Genomic DNA, 23,707 nt, shown 5'->3' on the forward strand with positions numbered 1-23,707 from the left:
TGTTTGAACATCAACAGAAGTGGCGTATCCCCGCTATCGCTGATATGACCTTTAAGATTTGCTTATGTGTAAGTAAAGTCAACATGAAAGCCACTGGTAAATGGAAGAGGTGCAGTAACAAAATAATCACTTCTGATCAATTTTTACACATTTCAATTGTTTAGTTACAAGATAAACGTACAGTCAGCCATCAGCGTGAGACCACTGAAACTGGAGTAGTCTAATGTTAGCAGCAGGATGCAGCAAAAGCATGAAAACAAAACCAGTCAAAACCAATTAATCCTCTCAAAACATCAGAGGAGGCACAAGAGGAGATCAGTGTGAGTGTGAATATGAATGTGGCAAATAGTCTAACTGATATCATTCAGTCAGTGGGGTTTGAAGAAAGCAGGATTCCCCGCGTCCTTGAGTTTTGAGTGGTTGAGTAAAACCTGAATGCTTGACAAACAGTGTGATTCAAAACTGTGCCAATAAAACTAATACTATTCATATTATAGAGTAGCATTCCTCATTTATGGATAATCTTTTCAGTTTCTTTTAGAGGATTTTTGTCTGAATTCTGTCCTCACCATCACAACAGGCATTCAACGGCATCTTTATCCACCTAGCAGTACATGGCAAGAAAATGAGCTCCCATGCAATGTATGAGGGATGCAATTCATCTTTGTCTTAAAAGTCATAACCGCCTGTGACCAGCTTCATCAAGCGTTTGCTCCACTAGGACATACATCATACTGTATTTATCTTCACAGGATATCAACACTATGTGGCTTCAATGCAAATAAAATGATAACTAACACACAGTGCGTCATTTGTTTCAATTTCAGCCATATCAGTTAAAGGGGCTGGAAGAGCCGACAGAAAGCCCTCTGAAATTCTTGTCTACTCCCTCATTCATGTGAGACGAAGGCAAGCTGATTTATAGGTCAATAAAAGCGGGACCTGTTTGGCTCAATTAGCTCTATTTATCTGAGTAATAGTTTTTCAGCATGAGCTCTCCTTCCCACTCACTGATAGTAGAGAGGTGTGATTGTTTCGCCGAGACCTGACTTCTCACTTCATTCGGTTTCTCCATTGGATTAACAGAAAAAAAAATAACGGACGCCCCATATGCTGTATAATAGGCCATACATTATCCCTATTATTTCTGACGGCAATGCAATTCCAAATTCAATTTGAAAACATATTTGTCAAATGTGGTGTTCCATATTGGTTCTTTGTAATGCGACTGCATGTAATTGTGTATTGTACTGCTCATGATGCTGTCCAAGATAAAGCTTAATAATGGAGCTTTGTGTGTCTTGTGAGTGTATGTCTACAGATTCTCAGTAGCTCTGAAACGACATAGACACATTGCTAAAGTGCTGGACCTACATCAAGGCCATGCAATTCAACATCTTCATAAATGTATTATGAGAGTCTATTATGAGTTGCCATAAGCTTTTTCTTTAATATATGTAAGCTCTGGGTTGTTCTGAAGTTCCCTTTTCCAGTCAGATGAGGTTTTTCACACATTCAGATTTCAATGAAGCAGACAAATCCTGTCTTGTTAGATTGAACTGACTCCTTGGTTGTCATATTGGGGACAAAAATCTTCATTATCTTACAGATTTGACTAGATTGATGCCATTGTGACTGCATGCATTACAAAAAGTTATTGGATCAAGGGTTAGCTTATACATTTTTTAAGAAATGAAGAAAAGAACACCATATCAAAAGAGTTAAGAATGAACTTGTGTTTGACATGTCTATAGAATGAACTTGTGTTTGATATGTCTATATAATGAGCTTGTGTTTGATATGTCTATAAATGAACTTGTGTTTGATATGTCTTTATCACCCGGAGAGAATAAATACTCTTTTCTGATTGGCTGGTGGGGTGGCTTTTAATTCTGAACAACGGGACACCTATGAAGTAGATCTGGTAAATAAAGTTTAATCGTCGTTCCATATCAATGCTTATGAATGGTAACTATAACAACGATAGTAGGACGACGGTTGAGCCTGGAGGCAGGCTTCGCAACAATGGAATCAACTGTAAACCAGAGCCTTAAAGATATCTGCTGTAAACAAGCCAACTGTCCATGTTATCGCTGTTATTCGCCTTATTCACGCGGCTGCGATAACGAGGCTGAGGGGTACACTTGCCATTACACCTCAGTCCAGCCGATGGTGGTGGTAATGCACTCCGTTTGCAAACTGCCGAAAAAAGCTATATGTCTATAATGAACTTTTGTTTGATATGTCTATATAATGATTTTGTGTTTGATATATCTATATAATGCTAGGCTGTATGGTATGTTTGTTGTGGCCTCTTTCCCAAACTTCGCCCTGTTGTCTTGTATGAGGAACAATGATGCATTCCACTTGGCTCAGAAGTGGTAACTGGTAACTGGGAAAGATGTAACAACGAGTAAAAACCAAGCAGAATCCATTCCAGTTGTTACAAGTCTTAAAGGGGTGGTTCAGGATTTTGGACATAAGACCTCATTTCCAAGTAAGCAAGTGTGATATTTATCAGTGGAGACCGTTTTCAACACGTTTCATCCAGTCCTTCTAATTGCAGAGTTCGCAGGTGTTAGGCTAGCGCAAGTCAACGGTATGTGCTAGCCTGCCACTAAAGACAGTCTTACCCACTCTAAACTACACCTGAGGCAAATTCCAGACAATCGATGTAAATGTCTGTGTTGATAGAATAGTGTAAGAAATACAACTACCCTTGCATCGCGTTGCAATAGTTATACTTTGGTCCCTGAAGTTGTTAGTAGTCATTTTGCAACTCAGCGGCGGACTGCTATTACCAAGGCTACTACTAGGTATCCCCATTGGAGTGCGCTTTATTGTTTACTTTTCGGCGCAGTACTACTAACCGGAGAAGTATAATTCCGCCGCTGCTAAGAAACTAGTCCATCAAAATGTAATGCGATCGTTGAAATGCAAGGATAGAATAACGTTAGAAATAACACTATCAATACAGACATTTACATCGATAGTCTGGCGTTATAATTTGTTTGCCTCGGGTGTACTTTGGAGTGGGTAAGACTGTTTTTAGTGGCAGGCTAGCACATACCGTTGACTTGCGCTAGCCTAGCACCTGCGAACTCTGCAATTAGAAGGACTGAATGAAACGTGTTGAAAACGGTCTCCACTGATAAATATCACACTTGCTTACTTGGAAATGAGGTCCTATGTCCAAAATCCTGAACCACCCCTTTAAGAGCAAGATATTAAAATTTGTTAGCAGTTGTCTGTTGTTAGCAGTTGTAGCAATACCAGTTCGTAACAATCCATCACACAGTATTATAAATAAACGTTGTAGCAACATAGCAATAGATTGAGGTTGGACACTGTTGTTAACGAGATATTACCTATCAGAGACTTTCTAATGATGAGACACAGCACTCAAATCTCCTATAGTAGGGGTTAGTTCATAACACAAATATGGCAGTCGTCTACACATATCCCGCCCCTTCCGCCTCCAAAAGTTGACATGTGAATACATCGTGCCAATCATGCGGTATGTCGTGAATACATTGTGCCAATCATGTGTTCTGATCTCGCAGCTGGAGCGAGGTTGGTATGGTGAAGCCTTGCACATGCGCAGTTCTGCCCAAAATAGATGCTCGACAAGTGCCCAAAGTGCATTGCAACATGGGACTTGCCTAACAGGACTTGTTTGTTGACATTATGACTTCAAGGATGTTCAACTTCCTCCTTATAATTAGAAAATGTGTCTGGGAATACGACTTAGGAATTCCTCAAAAACTGCAGGTCTTTTCAGTACGGCACACTGCGCTGAAATTCAATTTTGAAAATAGTGAGCAAGAGCATCTCAAAAGCAAGAGCATCGATATTTCCTTCATTTATATGTAAATGCGAGTCTTTCATTAAAACACTCAAGTCCAACAGCAGCAGAAACCCCAAACCCAAACGGGGGTGCCGAATGACTTGACAGCCCTCAGCAATCATCATTAAGGCTAATCATGGAAATGGACAACTGGCAGGCCACACATGCCAAGGCAGTTAGCGCAGGCTGTGTGTGGCAGACATGAGCACCTCTCCAGCTCTCTGACCACTGAGTCCAATTAAAGCCATTTCTCTGAACACAGGCATGGGGAGGCTTTCTGTTTTCAAATGTGCAGAGGTGTGTACATCCAGGCTTCAGAAAGTAATAGTCCTGCTATGCATTCCTTTAAAGCAGCACTATGCAAGTTTTTTTTACCTTAATATAACAGTTTTGTATAACAGTCAAATTGATATAACAGCCAAATATAACAGCCACCTTAATATAACAGCCAAATTGATGGTAAACAAACTTGTAATAAGGGAATCGTTCACCTTGCATAGCCATAGAGCTTATCTGACAGCGACCCGGACATGGAGAACCACCCTTGCAGTTTCTGGTCTAGTCGACCTGGACACATCTCACGAGAATCATGAAACATTACCTGGTCAGTAGATATAGCTCTTTGGAGATAGTCTTTGTCTGTTGCTAGTCCTTCGGCTCCAAAACAAAGGCACATGCATCGAGTATAGGGGGAATGACTCAAGCCATGAGAAGTATTTACAATGGCAAAGTGATATATAAATATGTCACAATTCTAGGGGGAGCCAAAAATGCCCGAAACTACATTGGATGCCTTTAATGCTTTTGATATCTGTTCCCAAACGACCCAATGTCAAAGTGATGAATGACTTCATACCTGTGGCCCTTCACACCCTTACCTCCATCCTCTGCAAATGCATGGAGAGAGTTGTTGCAGATGAACTCATCACCATGGTCGGAGAGAGCTTGGACCCACTACAGTTTGCTTATAAATCAAAGCGAGGTGTGGGGTATGCCAGCCTGACTCTTCTGGACACTGTAACAAGACACTTTAACTTTCCAAACTCCAATGTCAGGATCTTATTTAAGGGTTTCTCATCTGCACATTAACACACTTCTGCACCACCTCCAACAGCTGCAAGTTAGCCCAACTCTGACACTCTGGATTAAGGATTTTTAAAGGTTTTTAAAGGACAGCCCCACAGCATGTGAAGAAAAATGGGTTTAAGTCCACCAACACTATTTTAAACACCGGAGTGCCTCAGGGCTGTGTGTTGGCACCTGTCCTATTCTCATACAAATAAGATAACCTGCAGCAGCAACGGACTCAAGCTATTTACTTAGTTACCTTTGTTTGTGTTTGTTGAGTTCTGAGCTAACACGTTTTGTTATTTTTATTCTTCTTATTATATATCCACTTTTTGTAAAGAAACACTTTACAAATTGACCGATATTTTGTTCGTCTGCCTTTTTGGACTCTTTTGTTGCATGTCTAACCTGTAGACTGGCATGTAATAACGACTCCCTGTCCACTTACAAGCAGTATGCCAACACAATGGCACTTTGGTTCAAGAGAAGCTCAATGGAGCTTAACATCACCAAGACCAAGGAATTGTGTTGCCATAGGGGCTGATTGTTTGATACTCCTCATCCACTATCCACACCATTGAGACTGGAAGGGCAAGTAGTGGATCAGGTTGAAAGTTTCAAGTACCTTGGTACTTTGATTGACCACCGTCTCACCCTGCATGTTGACACAATTTACAAAAAGGCCCAACAGCGCATGTGTCTCCTCAGAAGGCTTAAAGGATTTGAAGTGAGACAGAACATTCTATCCAGAGTACACTAGTCACTGATAGAGTCTGTCATCGCTTTTAACATCATGCCTTGGTACAGCTTCCTGCCAATCAAATGCAAGAGGAAACTGGTTAACCTTTAAACACTGTTCGTTGCTACCCCCCTTAATTTACTGTTCGCGGTCAAATTTGACCGGGCAGTTTTAACTGCTCTTAAATACCAATACCATGACAAAAAGTATTTAATAGAACATTATTGTAAACAGACCGTTATTAGAACATTAAAAGCTACATCATGTGTGTTTGTGTGTGTGTGTTTGTGTGTTTCTGTATGTGCGCGTGAATGTGTGCGAACACTGGTGGTTTACATGCACAGTGGCAACATGACAACATGAACTGTGAGTGTGTGTGTGTGTGTGAGAGAGAGAGAGAGAGAGAGAGAGTGAGTGTAAATGTGTGTGTGTGTGGGTGGGTGTGAGGGTTTCCGTGTGTGTACATGCATGTGTGTGCAAACATTGGTGGTTTTCCTGCACATGTGGCAACATGACAACTGACAACATGAACTGTGTGTGTGTGTGTGTGTCTGTTTGTGTGTGTGTCATACCTGTCAACACTCCCGTATTTCAAGGTCATCTCCCAGCACCCTCCCATTTTGTTATTTCTCCCGGAAAACTCCCGTAATTTGCATGGCCATCAAACTTCATTTTAAAATCATTGATCCATTCAGGTTGCCAGATTGTGTATGAAATACACCCTACACATACACGATCACTTAGTTTCAATTTCAACCGTTTTGTCATAGGCTAAAACCTGGCAACCAAAAACCCAAATAAGGAAGCGGGTGCCGACTGCCAGTCTCGTCGTAAGCAATCGGGCTAGTTGAATGGCCTACTCCAGAACTAGCTGTTGTGAAATTGTTGGGAATTTAATTGATTAACACATCACATAAACTGTTATTATGAGTGTTGTTGATACACTGAACTTGTGCCCTCAGAACCAAATCTGACAGCAAGCAGCTACATAACTGGCATAAGGTAATGGTAAGGTAAACAACAGACTGAAATGCAGTGTTGAAACTTGTGTATGAAACATGAAACGTATTAAATATGCAAACACAGATCTGGTATAAACACTGCCCCCCCCCCGAAAAAAAATCTCCCGTTTTTGGAAAGCTAAATGTTGACAGGTATGATGTGTGTGTGTGGGGGGTGTGTGTGTTTCTGTGTGTGCGTGCATGCCTGTGTGTGCGAACATTGGTGGTTCACATGCACAAGTGGCAACATGACAACATGAACTGACAACATGAACTGTGTGAGTGTGTGTGTGTGTGTGTGTGTGTGTGTGTACGTGTGTGTGTGTGTGTGGGTGGGTGTGTTTCTGTATGTGTGTAAATGCCTACAGTATGTGTGCAAACATTGGTGGTTCACACGTACAAGTGGCAACATGACAACATGAACTGTTGAACAACATGAACATGAACTCTTTGACCGGAACAGTGTTAGAAGGTTTTAAGATAGCCAGGCAAGCTGTTAAGATCATAGGCATTCCACAAAAACAGCCATCTGATCTTTGTATACAAGCAGTGGAAAGAAAATCCAGCTTCATCATCCAGTATGCTTCCCACCCCCTCCACCAAAGCTTTGAGCTATTACCATCAGGAACAAGGTTCAGAGTGCCTCTGGCTTAAAAGTCATTATACAACAAATCCTTCATTCCGAATGCAATACATATACAAAACTCATGCAACTGACACATCACACACACTCTGCCTTCAATCAAAAGAACATTTTCTAACTTGGCAAAATATTAGACAATAATACAATCTTGAATGAATCCCTACTAACCTATTTAGCAGATCTACCTGGCTGAGAAATTGTGCTGATTAGCTTCAGCTAATTCAGTGAATGGTACTTGGAACAGATATATGGTAGGACTTTTACTTTCTGAAGCTTGGATGGCCATCTCTGCAAAATGTGATTTAAATTATTCCATTGGAGAAATATGTACAAAGAAGATGAGCATAACAACGTATGGCTAAGCAAATCTTTGATCGCTGAAAACTTGGCCTCTGTTCAGCTGTTTTGCTTGAGAAGCATGACACCCCCCCCCCCCCACGCTGTTGTACGCAGGGAATATTGATGAATGAAGTCCTCATACAAAGTGAATTGCTGACAGCTCCTAAGACTTGGGACCAATTCATTTGTTGCACGAGCAGGATACAGTGATGATTCCCTCAGATGTTTTACAAGCACCCGAACTGGAGACGTGTCTGCGCTGCGCCAACACCAATATTTGAGTTGCACTCTTAATGACCTCCAGCAGCGAGTCTCAACAGAAACACAAACACACACACACATTCGCAAACAGACACACAGACACATACACACAGAAATGAACAAACACACACACACATACACACACAGGCACATACACTCAAATTCACAAACAGACACACAAACACAGACACACACAAACACACACACAGGAACATACACACACAAATTCAGAAACGCACAAACACAGACACAGACTTGCTTGCTTGTGGTTGTCCATCAAGTCTGATGATGACGTCCACTTCTGTCTTTTAACGGTGAGTTTTCTGATGGCTGAATAGTCCTATCCTGGATCCACAGGTTCTATTGCAGGTGGGGCATACATGGTATTGGTGTTACTGGCAGTCATGGGTGTAGTCCTTCTGAGCCTTCTCTGTTGTCTCCTGACTGTCCTTTCCTCCTTCAGTGCTTGGGTCCCATTTAGACATAGCTGCCGCCAGGTGTTGCGGTCAGCAGCATGTTCTCCAGGTCCCCAGGTTTGATTATGCACCTCTTACTGTAAGCGCTGTCTTCAATTGGGCAGCCGTGGCCTACTGGTTAGCACTTCGGACCGGAGGGTTGCCGGTTCGAACCGGAGGGTTGCCGGTTCAAACCCCGACCAGTAGACATGGCTGAAGTGCCCTTGAGCAAGGCACCTAACCCCTCACTGCTCCCCTAGCGCCGCTGTTGATGCAGGCAGCTCACTGCGCTGGGATTAGTGTGTGCTTCACCTCACTGTGTGCTGTGTGTGTTTCACAGATTGGGATAAATGCAGAGACCAAATTTCCCTCACGGGAGTATATATACTTAATTGGTCTTTAAAGCGTTTCTTCTGGCCTCCAGCAGAGTGCTGGCCTTGGGGTCAATTTTTGTGTTGAGTGGAAGGTTCTTGTTCTGAAAAAAATCATCGCCGGTGTCCCAAAGGCAGCTGACACTTGTTTTATTCTGTTCTGGACCTCATTGTCAATGCTATTGTCTTCAGATATAATTCTCCTCAGGTATTTGAATGATGGAACAACTGACATTTTCTCATCTGCAACAGTGAAGATAGGTGGTGTGGGAGGGATCAGGGATGTTGGCACTCCACTGGCAGATTAGCACAGTTTTGGCGGTGTTGATGGTCACTCACTGCTGCATCGAGGACAGTTTTGGCGGTGTTTATGGTCACTCACTGCTGCATCGAGGACAGTTTTGGCGGTGTTTATGGTCACTCACTGCTGCATCGAGGACAGACTGGAGGCCTTGTGGAGAGTGAGATATGAGAGCGCAGTCATCTACATACTGCAGCTCAAGTATCCTCACTCAGTGCAGTTTGGTGGCTGCCTGCAGCCTCCTGATATTAAAGAGATTACCATCCAACCTGTACACTACTGTCACCCCATTGTTGTCTTCAATCTCCTTGTGGAGAAGCAAACAGACAGACAGACAAACACACACACACACACAGGCACATACGGTACACACACACAAATGCACATACACACACACATAATGTACACACACACACACAAACACACGATGGAACCTTCACTCGTGTTCCTTCTAACAGAGGCACTCAAATAAAAACATTTTCAAGTAAACATCAACATATAAGTGGAAAAAACACAAGTAGTCAAAACAAATACATATACATGCGCCTGCAATTTTCAGTCCATATAATGGAGGAAGTGGATGTGTGTCCACTGTTTAGACTAAATATTTGACGCCTGAAATAACAGGGGGTGTAAAACATATAAAACACATATTTGCAAATATTACTAAAGACATATTTTCATTGACTATTGAGTATTGTGCGCAATCACGAGTCACTGCAACAGAGCGAGAATTGTTTGTAAAAGTTAAACGTAAGTAAGACCTTATGTAGAAGTCTTAACAATTATTCCTAAGGCAAGCCACGTCTGGCTTTTATTCTGGACCACTGACCTCACATCTCTTTGTTGGCTGTAAAGCGACTGTGAAATGGTGAAGTCAGTGAGGCCGAGCAACTAACAGGTCAATAAATACCACTACTGTGGACATAAACCCAGGATTCTAAGGTCTATCATCTTGATGAATGTGTAAGAATATGGACATTTGTTTTTATTTTTTCTCTCATGCAGCTATGCTGTGCAGCTTACTGTTTCAGCTCAGACAGTGCACTCCGCGGCTAATTGATGACCCCGGGAGTACACGCAGTATGTCTCTATGGCTCTGTGAGCGCAGGTAAGCTACTTCAGTCTGGCTAGTAAGCTACTTCACAGGCCTATTATCCCCCACAACCCTGTTCTTTCCTAACTGATGCTGCCTGTGTGTAGGCATATCCTCATAAAACATGATCCCCACCAGAAGTGTGTGTGTGTGTGTGTGTGTGTGTGTGTGTGTGTATGTGTGTATCAACAGAGAACAAACCTTTACCAGCCTGACATTCTCCAGAATCCTTGTGACATCCCCAGCATTTTCCACCATTCCTCTCCATCTCCTGTGCGCTGAGCATCCTTTGTCTTGACAGGAATTACATAACACCGCACAGCTTCCGCAAACAACGGGGCCTGAAGGGCTTTAATCCGTCAGAATTGGCCTCCAACGTGGCTACTGTGATTACAAACTGCGTGTGTGTAATGTGACTGCACGTACCACAATTTAGTCTTGGCCCTGGCTAACATAAAATGGACTCTGTTGCTGGATGGATGGAGGATGGACCGCCAAAATACAGCTCCTCACATGAAAGCCTGTGATCTTTATAACCAAGGATGGGCACTTTTCTGCTGCCTCAAATGGATGTACTTCATATTGTAATCCAGGTTTGCTAAAGATAGTCAGTTACAGTATGAGCCTATCTGTGTCTTTAGTTGACTAAAATCAACTTTGAGGTTGACAAATGACATATTTATTTCTTTTTTTTTGTAATACGTGTAATTGGTGACACATTAATGCATGCCTTCATTGCATATTAAATCACATTTAATGAATGCATCTGAAATATAAAATGTCAATAATATTTGCTTCAACTGAAAAATAACATGTTCATATTTTCACATACACTTGCTTGCTACAAGATGAAAAAAACACAGACATGAGAAGGCTTTCAGACACCTGGGAGGATTACAAACAGTAGCTGCATTTACAAAAAAAAGCAAGTGCCAGCAGCTCTGAGAAGTCTCGACTGATTTGCAGTGATATAAAACACCCACACATACACATATATATAGAATATATATACATTTGGAAATGGCAGATCAGTAACAATATGCAATAAAACTAAGCCTTGTAAAATGGGCATGACAGTGTGGCTAACAATAATACATTAATATTCACATGAAATTGTGCTTCCAATAGATTATGTCATTTATTTTTCCACCTTTTCCCTGTCCAAAAAACAAACAAACAAACAAAATAAACAATGTTTGAATGAAACCCTGGTCCTAAACATGAACAGCGTTGTTCCTTCACCACACACACACACACGCACACACAAACACACACACACACACACACACACACACACACACACACACACACTCGCACACACACAGACACACACTAACACACACCTCACGCCGTACTTTGACTGTTTCCTTTGTTCTCTGTGGATGGCTTCTCCTTGCGGCCCGTGTACTCGCCGATGAATGAGCCGTCTTCATTGAACTGGGCCTCCTCATCGCCGTAGTCCACCAGGCTGTCACCGCTGTCCGCCGGTTTGATGTCCCCGCTGGTTGAGTGTAAGCTTCCCTTCAGCGGCTTCTCGTCATTGTCGCTGTGGACAATGGAACAAGCGCACGACAGATAGAGAGAGAGAGAGAGAGATAGAGAGAGAGAGAGAGAGAGAGACGTATTAAAGATAGCTGAGGCACTAATGCTTGAATTGCGAGACATTTACGGTGGATAACAGGGGAAAGCAGTCGCTCGCTGAGGCTGGATTTCTACTGTAATGTCTACGTACAGCTATACAGTTGACATTACAGCATACCATATTGATGTATTTTTTCATCACAAAGCACACATTTCAAAATGTGAACAGCCACTAGGATTTAACGAAGATTTAGGAGTATATTTAATTGATTAGCCTCTGTATATTTCACATCAAGTCTGCATTAAGTATATTATAAAAGCAATTATGTGGTTTTCAGTTTGTCGACTAGTCCCTCAATATTGAACATATCAAACAGCCAGTAATATCAATAAAGGCAACAGATGTATCATCCATGCTTTGCAGCCTTTACATGTGCAGAGTACATCAATCATTTTGGTTCTCTGTTGAGTTCTGGCCCACCAGTTTAAAACGTTTGAGTTAATTTTGAGATTAAGAAGTCTTTTCTTGTCCAGTGGATGTTCACATGTGCTGTGTTGGGATTCTAACAATGGGAGAGAGAGAACAGGGAGTTGTCCAAATGCATGACAGTGGTGCTCATTGTATATCAGGGAAGATGGTTGTTGCTCTTGCATACTTTTACAGGCTTTACAGGCAATAACTTTTCATAGAGTTCCATTCAGAACAAACATATGACTAGGAGGTACACATATAACATATAACCTTTTCCAATGAAGATATTTAAAAAAGGTTACAGTATATCCACTGGGAGGAAAATGAGCTGGTTTTAATTCAAATTCATTTAATTGGCTGCGCAACTTATATTTTTAGTATGGTGTAGTATGATGATTTAGTGTTCTATGATTTAGTGTGATGTCAGACCAATTGTAAATATGTGACCAGCTCTATGGATTCACTGCAATACCTTATTGTTGGCTTATACAATAACTGACTTTGACATTTTGTCTTCATTTAATCAATAACGACAAGTAGCAACAAGCTGATGCCTCTATAGAGTTCTCAAACACACACACACACAGCAGTCTATCTCATCACAAAGTGCCGAGCGAAACAGGGCGACATCAACGTCACAGATGTGTAAATAAACAACAGCTGCCCACAGGGACCAGTTGTTGTTTGCCACACACACTGGACAGTTACTCCACCTAGTTCTGGTCTTGGTCAGGGATGTCTTTGGCGGTCCGAGTATTGCTCATGCACTTGAGGTGTTCTTTTGAGTCGAGAGAGATGCAGAATATCCAGTTACATCAGGAGAAGGAGGAGGAGGAGGAGGAGGGGTGGATGACATTAAGTAATTGCAATTCATTTAGGTCATGTCTAATACACCACCTCCCTCTGTCAATGGATACCTGTAAAGTTGCGTGAAGAGTTACCTGTATTCACAAAATGTGTCATCATTCATCCCTTGAGACTCCACATCAGGATGGAGGTCTTCTTTCTCTTTTACTGCAACGTGGAACAAAAACATGATGGATTCCACTGAGTGGATGCTTCTATTTGTTTGTCATACCAGAGTGACCGAACAACAAAGCTCTGCACACTAAAAAATGTATCTACAGCATATTATCTAGAAATCTATTTTAAAATTGAAGGGCTCCCTTTGAGTGGAGTGGTGTAAGAATGCTGGCCCAGGCACATTTGGCTTGCAGCGCAAAACTATCTCATTATTTGTGACAACTACACCGACAACAGATGCTTCAAACAGCACTTCAACAGCGAGTACCTGCATGGTGTGAGTACCTGAGTATTTGCCGCCTTTGTTCCGGTTGACGAAGCAGGCGATGAGCACGATGAGGGTGAGGAGGGCCACAGCACACATGAGCCCGATGAACCAGCCCTGCGTGGAGATCCCGCCGTGGATACTGGCCAGACCTGTTGGGAGGCAGAAACAGGCGGTGACTTTCACTTGACTTCACCCCCCACGCAGAAGGACGTCTGATTGAATGTTTACATCGACGTGTGCTATCTGATGCCGAATTTTGAGGACGAGCAGGCTAACCGGCGGAATGAGAATGAACCTGTATTAATATTAAACAGACAGTCCACTTGTCCAATTAATCAACCGGACGAGACGGGTGGCGTAATTTTGCTCATCAGGCTGGTAAGCAACGCAGATGCTGATCGGAAAAGCGTATTTGAACTTCAGACAAGGACATTCTGATTGCGCTTCATCAACAAACAATGCAATGTTTAACACAAAGAACCAGAACCTTGTAGCCTTGCCCCAACCACCTCCCACCCACCCACCCACCCACACCCTTCTCCCTTCTCTCCTCACCTTTGGCCCTGGTCTTGATAACATCTTCAAATATACTAGAATTATCAACCCAGTTCTTAGTGATTAGTCGCACAGTGTACTCAGTCCCAGGTTCAAGCCCTTCAATGATGTGGAATGTCTTTGAGGAGTTTAATGGCTCTGATATCTTCCAGTTACCATGACCTACAGAAGGTGCACAGTCAGTTAGTGTTAGTCTGTGAACATGAATAGACATGCCGATGAGTATGATGACTACACACAAGAGACATGACGAAGAAGGACAAAGACAAGGAAAGAAGAAGTTCATATTGTACTGACATGAAACTAGATCACAGATGTATGGAAGAAGTTAAGGTTGGCTTACGGTTGTTCATATATGCAACATATAATTCTGAATCCTTGCGCTCGCCACCCGGGATCCAGCTGATATTTGCAAAGTTGACGCTAACTGAGGAGCTAACATTCAATAAGGCAGGCACTACACCACAGGATGGCAAGAAGGGAGGAAATATAGGAGGAGAGAGAGAGAGAGAGAGAGAGAGAGAGAGAGAGATAGAGAGAGAGAATGTTATTAGACACTGGACACTGGAGGCGAATCGACTTCATACAAGACGTGTGCAACATGCATGGTAAAAGTCAATCTGAGTGTAAGATGCAGCTGGAATACCTATGCTCACATGCATTGTATATTTGATCTTCAACAGCACACAAACCAGCGCCTGATACTGACTGTTGTAAAATATTGGTGAGAAGGGAGAGGCTTGTACATGGGAATGGATACATAAAATAATGATAAAAAAACAACGATGGCAAACATGACAAGATGGCTGCAAATTAGAGGAGTCTCGCTCAGCAGGCATACTGTATGGCAGAAAGTGTCTACTGTTTATTCCTTGCACTTACACAGATCCAGACAGTCCTACAATCCTTTGTTTCGCCCCCCCAATGTGATGGAAACAACTGAGATTCACTGGTTGAAAGCTCAGATTCTGTGGAAAAGCGCAGACAGGGCTATCAAGTCAGCTTGAGTTAGCCCACTCATTGCCTCCATTTCTGTGTAGTCGCTCTTTTGTCTTCTGCACAATGCCAGCACAATGTCTGCTCACCGGTACGTAATTGCAGTTTGTTGAAGACAAAGTTAGACTTCAGGCATCTCGTGTGGAGTCTTTTTGTTAGACCAAATTCACCACCAGACATCTCTGACAGGAAAGGAAACAAGCCACTGTAGCAGACGCAGACACCTCCAACTTGTTTTGGAAGCTGGCAAACTTTTATTGTGTGTACTTGGGGAAGGTAAATTGATGTGGCACTGTCTATTCGGCCTATTTATTTTTGAGGTAAAAGTGATCTGCTGCCGTCGTCATTTGGGTCTGACCTGATGTGTAAATCAGCCCCCCCCCCCGCCACACACACACACACAAGGCGGTCATGCAAATCTACACACAACTGCCACCCCTCAACTGAGGTGAGAAATGCGCAAGCCCGTCAATAAACAAGGACACCTGCGATCGCGCCCCCGCCCGGCCCCTTCATTCACAACCGTCGCGTCCTAATTGTCATGCATTTTTCAGCGCCGGTGGCACTCGTGTTAATCACGAGCGTGTTCCAATGACTCAAAGTGACACAGAAAAGTGCACTAAAAATATCCCCCGGGCGGGCGGGCTGCTTCGTCACTCTCGGCTGGTATTAGGCGCCTCGGAGAGCATCTGCCGGCGCAGCAGGGGAGGGCGGCCTCCGCGCCCGCGCCACATGTCCTGAAATACAACTGCCTAAATAGCCAGGGAGGCTCTCTCCCCAACCCCCCCTCCCCACCGTGGAGATGAGCGAGGGGGTGCTGCAATGGCCTGACCTCCAGCCTTCTGCGGCCGTGCACACATCCACTTATCACGAGAGAGAGGGAAAGAAAAAGAAAAAGAAAAAGAAGAAGAAGAAGAAGAAGAAGAAGAAGAAAAACAAGCTCCTGCTAGAAGTGAACTATAGCCTCCATATTAAAACAGATTCCCTGCCTCTCACCTCCGGTTAACACGTGCACGCTTGTCAGGGGGCTTCAGCCCTCTGAGTGCTCGGCTGTCTTTCACTGTTCGAGCACTATCCTGCCTGCTCAGCTCTGCAAAATGGTGGGGTTTCTAGGATACATGTGTGTATCTCGAGTCAGAGCTCTCTGATATGCCGCAGAAAAAAAACCCATGACTACAACCCAACATGCTCTCTTTAGACACACCTCTGTGCGTCTGTTGCAAAACAACAACGTTCCCCATCACATCAATTGAAAGGTAAAAAAATAGTCCATGTTTATGCTGTGCACAATTTTTTTTTAAGACCATTAAATGGCCATCACGGAGATATTGTGTTATACCTAAGGAAGAAAGAGTAGCATTGGCTTTGCGGGCCACAGTGGTGGTTGGAGGGGAGCGCGTGCTTGACTGTCCTGAAAAAGGGAAAGCAAATCTTGCAGTCATGAGCAGCTACCTTAAAAGCAAAGACGTTGAAAAAATAAAACACTGCAACTACAAGGCTAAGGGTGTTAGTGCATTAAAATTCTCTAACTACTGTACGTCTCTAGGATTAATGGGGTAGTAGACTACAAATTGAGGCCATACGCACTGAAACATGCCCTTTTACAAAATGTAAAACATATATTATGCCACTTATGCAAACTGGAGTCATATTTGGAGCCTTTTCTGCTTAACGCTTTAATGATGCCAGTGTTGTCAGTGAAAATCAGCATTGACAGATATATTTGCTCAATTCTGACAGCAATATATATGCAATTAGGGAGCACATTAGTGGTGCTGTTAATTTCGCAAAACCACTCAAGCACACGCATACACACACACGCACACACACATACAGTACACACACATATTCAGTATCTGCTGATGAAAGGCGCACACCCTGATAAAGTATTGTGACAACAGAGTGCTCACCGCTACTGGCAAGGGCGAGCGGCTGACAAGGACAATTATGCACAGGTGACAATGGTCTCTGCAGGTATAGCCGGCTACGGGTTTGGAAAACGAACGCTTGTGCCGCTAACCCTTCCCACATTACAGCAGCACACAAATCATCAGAGCCTCATGATAATGCCTCAGCCACCGGGCTCAGTCTAATCAGTCATGCCACCGCGTTTTCAAAAGGGAATAGGCTGCCCAGCCCACGCGCTTACCCAAATCTCATGTGAAACGTACATGTGTTTGGGTGATTAAATCTCTTTAATTGTGCTTGTCTACTGTGAGGCAGCTGGCTGATGACATCATTTATACAAATATCATTGTGGGAGATGCAGCAGCATAATCTGATGTCACAGTCCTTTATTAGCAGTGGCCACAAAAAAAAAACCACAACACTGGCATCATGTAAGTAACTGGACTCACCGTGTTCATTCATTGGAGGGGATTAAATAAACCCACTTGCAGGCTAATTATGAATATGATTAGTAAGGCTCTTATCAGCTAAGTCTTTTGAATGAATGTCAATGCACACAACATCATACTGTATCTACGCATACATGTACCTGTTTAGAGACACTACACTACTCGACACATACATGTACTATGTGAAATTCTAACGAGCGTGAAAACAAGAGAGTTCATACTGAAGGGGCGAGTTGGCGAGCCTGTGGAAGCTGGTGAGAAAGACAGAAAACAAAAGGAAATGCATTGTAGTGGTGACAGATGTGCGCAGGGCCAGCTACAGAGCTGCTATCTCCAGCAGGCTTCACGCTAGCTTTAACACACACACACACACACACACACACACACACACAACCATGACACACAAATGACAAACACATCCATAATCTCTCTCTCCCTGTTTCTTTCTCTCTCTCTCTCACACACACAGACTAGCACACTCCCTCACACATGCATGCACACAGACACGCAGAGTGCATCAGAGACAAAAAGCAAAGGCAACTTGAAGCAAGCTTGCATATTGCATATGTGTCTCACATAAAGAGTCTGAAGGGAATGATGCACCTGCTTTCTAAATCATTGCATCGACACGGGAAAAGGTTTGTCATATTATGCATCCTTTTCTTAATTAGCAATGGTATCGCTAATTAAAAAGGCAAGCTATGTAGTATTCCCCTGTGTATGCTAGCCTGGCAGATGTTACATGGCAATTTCAGTGAGCCGTGTCACTGTCAATGTGTTGAGGTCTAAATGTGAAGTGCAAAATGTCCTACATTTGTGCACACTGAGTGACATTGAGAAGAATCTTGGTGGAGTTACACCACAATTATTGCACTCGGGTAAAAACCACAACTCCCAATTTCCCTTCCAAAAACAGCTCCCACCATCCCTTTTCACTGCCTTACAGCCTCAAATCAATAAACACTTGGCCCTTTCATGACAAAGATAAATGAGACGCAGCCTTGTGATATTGTTTTAGCAATAAAGACGTATGGATGGATGAATGGGAGGGATTGAAAGTCGAGAGAAAATACAACACCCCCATCCAGCGCCAAAAAAACAGCCCCAGGTCTAACTCCCCCCTGAACCCTCACCTTCTGCCCCACGGTGTGGGTTGCAACCTGAACTAACCTCTCCCCAGGTGACTCTGAGGAAGAAGATGTAGTACCATCAAAACGTTAGTTCTGTGCACTTTTATCACTAAGAACGAATAATTGAATGATGTTGTGGTCCAGAGCACGTCTCTTTTGTACTCTCCTTGGGATATGTCAGCTGTTCCAGACCCCGCCCAACACGACCCTGCCTGACCCCCACCTCCCCCCAGGCTCCTACTCAGCCTGGTGAACGGCCCTGTCCCCTGAGAGAAAACACACTCACGGGCCTCGGGGGTGGTGGTGCCCTCCTCGGTGGCGGCGGGGCCACAGCCCTGGCGGGTGCATGCCCGCAGGTAGAACTTGTACTTGCTCAGGGGCTCCAGGTCCTGCAGCAGCCACTTGCCTGCGTCCGGGTTGCTGATGTTGACCCAGACCAGCGGCCCAACCTCCTCCGTGTCGTTAACTGGCAAATCAGACACACACACACACACACACAAAAACATTCAGAGATTCAGCTTTAGAAGAGGTTGAAAAGATATCTATTTAGCTACAGATAGAAATTATACAAGTTAAAGGTGCTCTAAGCGATGTTGGGTAACGTCACTTCTGTTGACGTTCAAACAAACCAGAGAGCTAGCTCGCCCCTCCCTCTCGTGCAATTAAAACTCTCCTAAATGTGCATCTCATCAGTGAATGGCTGGAAAATATTTCATGGTCCAGGCTGCACCAGGCTGTTTCTGTTGCCGTTTTTAGTGCCTGGGCTGTCTACACCCCATTTTTTTACAGTGTATTCAGGGGACAGGCAGATAGCGGATTGTGAGGAGATGTTTGCTGTATGTGACAAAAAAGGTTTAGCTTAGAAACCATGTGACATTGCTTATAGCACCTTTAAGTGTAAAAGTATAACATAAATTCAAGAGTTCTATTTGCTAAACACTTGAAAAGCAATTCCCTAATGTTAGGCCCAAAGCTGGATACTGTTACTAGTGCTAGGGCTGCCACATGATGGCTTTTCTGAAGAGCACTCTCGTTGCCGCTTTAGGTTAGCTGAGGGAAACTGTGGCGTCATTAAAATTTCAGATGCTTTATGAGTTTTCTAAGCATTGGTCAAATTGACTCCATTTGCCTGGCCAATCAGTTGCCGTCTGAGAGAGCACTCTCCCGTGTTATGAAACGAGCTGCGAACGCGCCCTGCTGGAGTCATGCAAAAATCGGTGAAATATTAACTTGGCGCGGCCTTTCAGAAGCCCGGGCTGAGCTCAGGAACAGATGTGTTCTCGCTTTTAAATTCCTTCGCTGCTCCTGCTGCCACTTCGACAGCTGTGTGCATTATCCCCCAACATTTTACACATGACTTCCTTCAAGGGACAAAAAAAAAAGCGTGTCACGCTTTATCGCGCTCGCACAATATGAACGTCCTTTCTTCTAAATCGGAGCGCGGCACTTGGCCTCGCTCAGTGGCTCGCCTGGCGTGGAATCACGCCCAATTAAGAGTCCCCGGCTTCATAGACAATTAATATTGTAATTCGCCCCATCATCATTCTGGGCGCACAGGCGTAATGTGCTGGCCCAGCAAACGTTTGAACCGCGGCACAGAAGCCCTATGCATGCAGGCAGGATGGAGCCTCTGGCAGGCGACCCGGAGGGCTGTGACACTGCGGCTTTGGTCACTGGCTCTTGAACTGGATCTTGTCACACAGGGGAGGGGATGCGGGCGGGATGTTGAAGGGGCTTGGGGCGTTTGCTTAACATGCTTTAAAACACAAATGCTACACCTAAAATTCACCTTATCACATTGTGTGTGTGTGTGTGTCTGTCTGTGTACAGTGTATGTCTGTGTGTGTGTGTGTGTGTGTGTGTGTGTGTGTGTGTGTGTGTGTGTGTGTTTGTTTGGCGGGGGGTTACAGAAGGGACAACCTGTTCTAACCAGACAAGGTTACATCATCAGCTCAACAAGGGGTCGACCTAGCGAGTCCCCCACTTGCTGCACGCCCGCCGCGGATCCCTTTGGTGCCCCCCCGCCCCCTTCCCCTCATCTGCAGGCTTACCCTTAAACCTCCACTGCTGCCACAACCCACTCCGTCGGCTGCCTGTTCCCCGAGGATCTCACCCCGCGCAGCCCTCCCCCCCCTTCAGCGCTACGAGTGCTAATCCACACACATTTTCCTCACATTAACATCTCCGCCGAGCTACCTCTACCCGTGTTGGGAAGGGCCCACATTATCCACACAGCATGCGGCTGCTCACTCCTCTCTCTCTCAGAGCCGAGAGAGAAGCACAACAATATCTCCTAGTGGTGAGACCTGGGAACTTCCTCTCAGACACAGAAAGACAGCCAGACAGAGAGATGTTGTGAGTGCAGACAGAGAGGGCAGGCAGGTGCTTGGATGTGAAGGCGAGGGAGGCAGACATACTCAGCTGGTACTGGAGCAGGTAGCCTGTGAGAACCCCATTGGGCTCTGTAGGCGGAGACCAGGACAGAGACACCGAGTGCTTCCTGACATCAGTAGTCTGGAACAAAGATATCTGCTCTGGAACTGTAGAGTAGGAGAAGACAAAACGTGGCTTTGAGTCAGGTCTTATGCATGGACTGCATGCTTAATCCATATGTTGTTTTATCCATGCATTTATCCAGATTTCATGCTTTGTAACTGATTTCAAAAAATGCTATTTAAATGATTTTAACTGTTATTATTATTATTGTTGTTGTTGTTGTTATTATTATTATTATTAATACTATTGTTATTATGACTCCTTTGTGTTCTATGTTGGTCCTACCTCCCTCTGGGGTTCTGAAGGTGACCGGGTGGCTGCCAGGTCCATTTCCTCTCCCATTGAACACCATCACAATCAGGCTGTATTCAGAGAAGGGCCTCAGTGCTGGAACCATGGCGTGGGTCCTGTCCCCGGGAAATGTCAGGGTGTGCTTCTCCCCGTGGCTTTTCTTTGCGTCCAGCAGACTACGAAGCCTCCACCAGTTGACCTGTCACGAGGGTTTCACCACACAGAGAAAAATCCACATAAGCCAGACGACAAGGCCAAAACAACACAAAACAGACAGAGAGAGAAAAAAAACAAAGTTTGTGTGCAGCACAGAGTAAACTTTTTATCAGTGCACAGGAAATAATAATATAAAAAGAGATGGGAGTGAAAAACTTTGGAGAACGGCTAACGGCGTTGGTCTGCATCCAAGAATGTTCTCCAAACAAAAAAACACCTTAGGGAGCAGTCAAACAGTGGGCAGGTTTTCCTGCCTCTTCATGCGCCGCAGCCAGCCACTGTGGCTGGGGGATGCTGTGGGAAGGATAAATGTATTCTGGGGGAGACGGATCTCCCGTCAAGAGTCTGTGAAGCAGAGAGCTGGAATGGTTTGCCCTGAGGGCAAGGGAGGAGTAGGGGTGTGCAGTGAAGGGGGTGGTGGGGTGGGAAGGGGGTTGTAGGTGAGTGGGTTGGGGCGGGGTGGGTGGGGTGTAACAGGGTTTCTCAGAACTGGACAAGGGTCAGGGTCTCCTTTAAGCAAAAAAAAAAAAAAAAAAAAAAAAAATGTGACATAAAAAGCAAAGGTGTGTTTTGAGGAGTTACCCTGTAGCCACCCAGATGTCCATGCAGCTTGTCCTTGTGGACAAGGTCCCAGCTGACCTTCACAAGAGTGTTGTTCAACACATCCACCGCCACGTTGTCGGGGGCAGCAGACGGAACTGCAGAGCCACACACACACACACACACACACACACATCTTAAGAGCCGTGTGAGACCCACAATGGAGTCAGTAATGTTAACGTCCCATTTAGCAATAGAGGTTTTACATGTAGTCCCATTTGTAGCATTTAGCATCTACCTCATGCTATTCAAACTTGCTCACCTTATATTATTAATGGCTACTCTCTACAACCCGAATATAGTAACAGTTCATATTAAGGTTCGCAGACTATTATTAATTAAGTGCAGTTGTTAATATTACTGCAGCATTTATTACAATTTAATACTATTTCATTAATATTACATGTTTAAACATTAGTAATGGCTTGTTAATGAATGTTAAAATGTAGACTACAAAATCCACTTAGATGTTAGACATCACTTACTAAATTACTAAAGTTAAAGGTTTGCTCATGCTGACTAATCCATTAATGTATAAAGATTAAGGAACCTTGATATAAAGAGTTACCTCAAAAATGTTACTTACTGTAGATACTACACAACAGCACTTCACACTTTAATTTAAGGGATCTAAAAGATTAAAAACTACGGCATATGAATAGCTAGTCTGTTACGACATCAGAGGATATAGAGACAGCGGCTTTGACCTAGCAAACACCCACAGTAACAGCTTGTGTGAAAAGCTACACAGGATGTAAACAAAGAACAAACACAAAATTCACTAGTGGCAAAGAAGATGGGGGATTGTTTGTGAGAGAAAGAGAGAGAGAGAGAGGGAGAGAGAGAGAGAGAGAGAGAGAGAGAGAGAAGAGGGAGGGAGATCACAGCCTGCAGCACAGAGAAACAGATTGAGAGGGAGGAGAGAGACAGAGGGAGAGAGAAAGAGAGAGGGAAAGGGAGGGAGGGAAAGTGGTGTAAATCCTACAACACAGAGAAGTAGTGACCTGCGATCTCATCAGGAGGGCAACTCCAAAAGAAAACTGAAGGCAAGAGAATAATTAGCACTGAAGATGTAAATAGCTCGGAGCTATGATAATATTTAATTTGTCAGCGCGCGCGGAGGAGTACAAAGCCTGTGTAAAGCAATCGTCCCCCAGTGTACCATCCAATATCCTCAATAAAGCAGCGCAGGCTCCACGCTATCAGCCCGGTCAGGAGGAAAACCACATAAACCTGAAACCTCAGGTAAACCTCTCCAGACACAATGGCCAGAATCTGCAGACCCACGGAGATGCAGCCCACGCACGCATACACACACACACACACACACACACACACACACCCAGACAAACACAAACACACATGCACGTACACACACACACGCATACGTACACACACACACTGCTGTGTTTTTTTCTCCCACGGTTGGCTCCTCTCTCTTTCCTATTCAAGCCGCGGAACCTCTGCCCACTTCACAATGCACACACTTCAGCTTGACTGTGAATTCTTAAAAAGGAAGAGCAGGAGGAGGTGGAGGAGGAGGAGGAGGAGGAGGCCGACTGGAGAAGACGATGCAATTCAATGTGCTTAATACAAGCGGT

At 44.1% G+C, this 23,707-nt stretch overlaps 1 protein-coding gene across 2 annotated transcripts in view; it reads right to left on the reverse strand.

Annotated features, from left to right (window-relative positions):
- Nucleotides 1-10,853: 10,853 nt before the first annotated feature.
- The window catches only part of chl1b (cell adhesion molecule L1-like b), a 65,378-nt gene continuing 52,524 nt past the window's right edge, over nt 10,854-23,707 (reverse strand). For both annotated transcript variants that reach the window (XM_076269334.1, XM_076269333.1), the window contains exons 20-26: nt 22,089-22,204; nt 21,285-21,489; nt 20,921-21,043; nt 18,790-18,969; nt 13,483-13,614; nt 13,116-13,188; nt 10,854-11,667 (exon numbers count right to left, since the gene is read on the reverse strand). In XM_076269334.1, coding sequence (XP_076125449.1) covers nt 11,466-11,667; nt 13,116-13,188; nt 13,483-13,614; nt 18,790-18,969; nt 20,921-21,043; nt 21,285-21,489; nt 22,089-22,204 — 1,031 coding nt within the window. In that variant the 3' untranslated portion in view covers nt 10,854-11,465. The remainder of the gene's footprint in view (nt 11,668-13,115; nt 13,189-13,482; nt 13,615-18,789; nt 18,970-20,920; nt 21,044-21,284; nt 21,490-22,088; nt 22,205-23,707) is intronic.

Source organism: Alosa pseudoharengus, unplaced genomic scaffold (assembly GCF_046254945.1).
Source record: "Alosa pseudoharengus isolate Yale_2024_CS ecotype anadromous, Long Island Sound unplaced genomic scaffold, YU_APseudo_1.1 YU_APseudo_1.1_scf_5, whole genome shotgun sequence".
NCBI classification, from domain to species: domain Eukaryota; kingdom Metazoa; phylum Chordata; class Actinopteri; order Clupeiformes; family Clupeidae; genus Alosa; species Alosa pseudoharengus.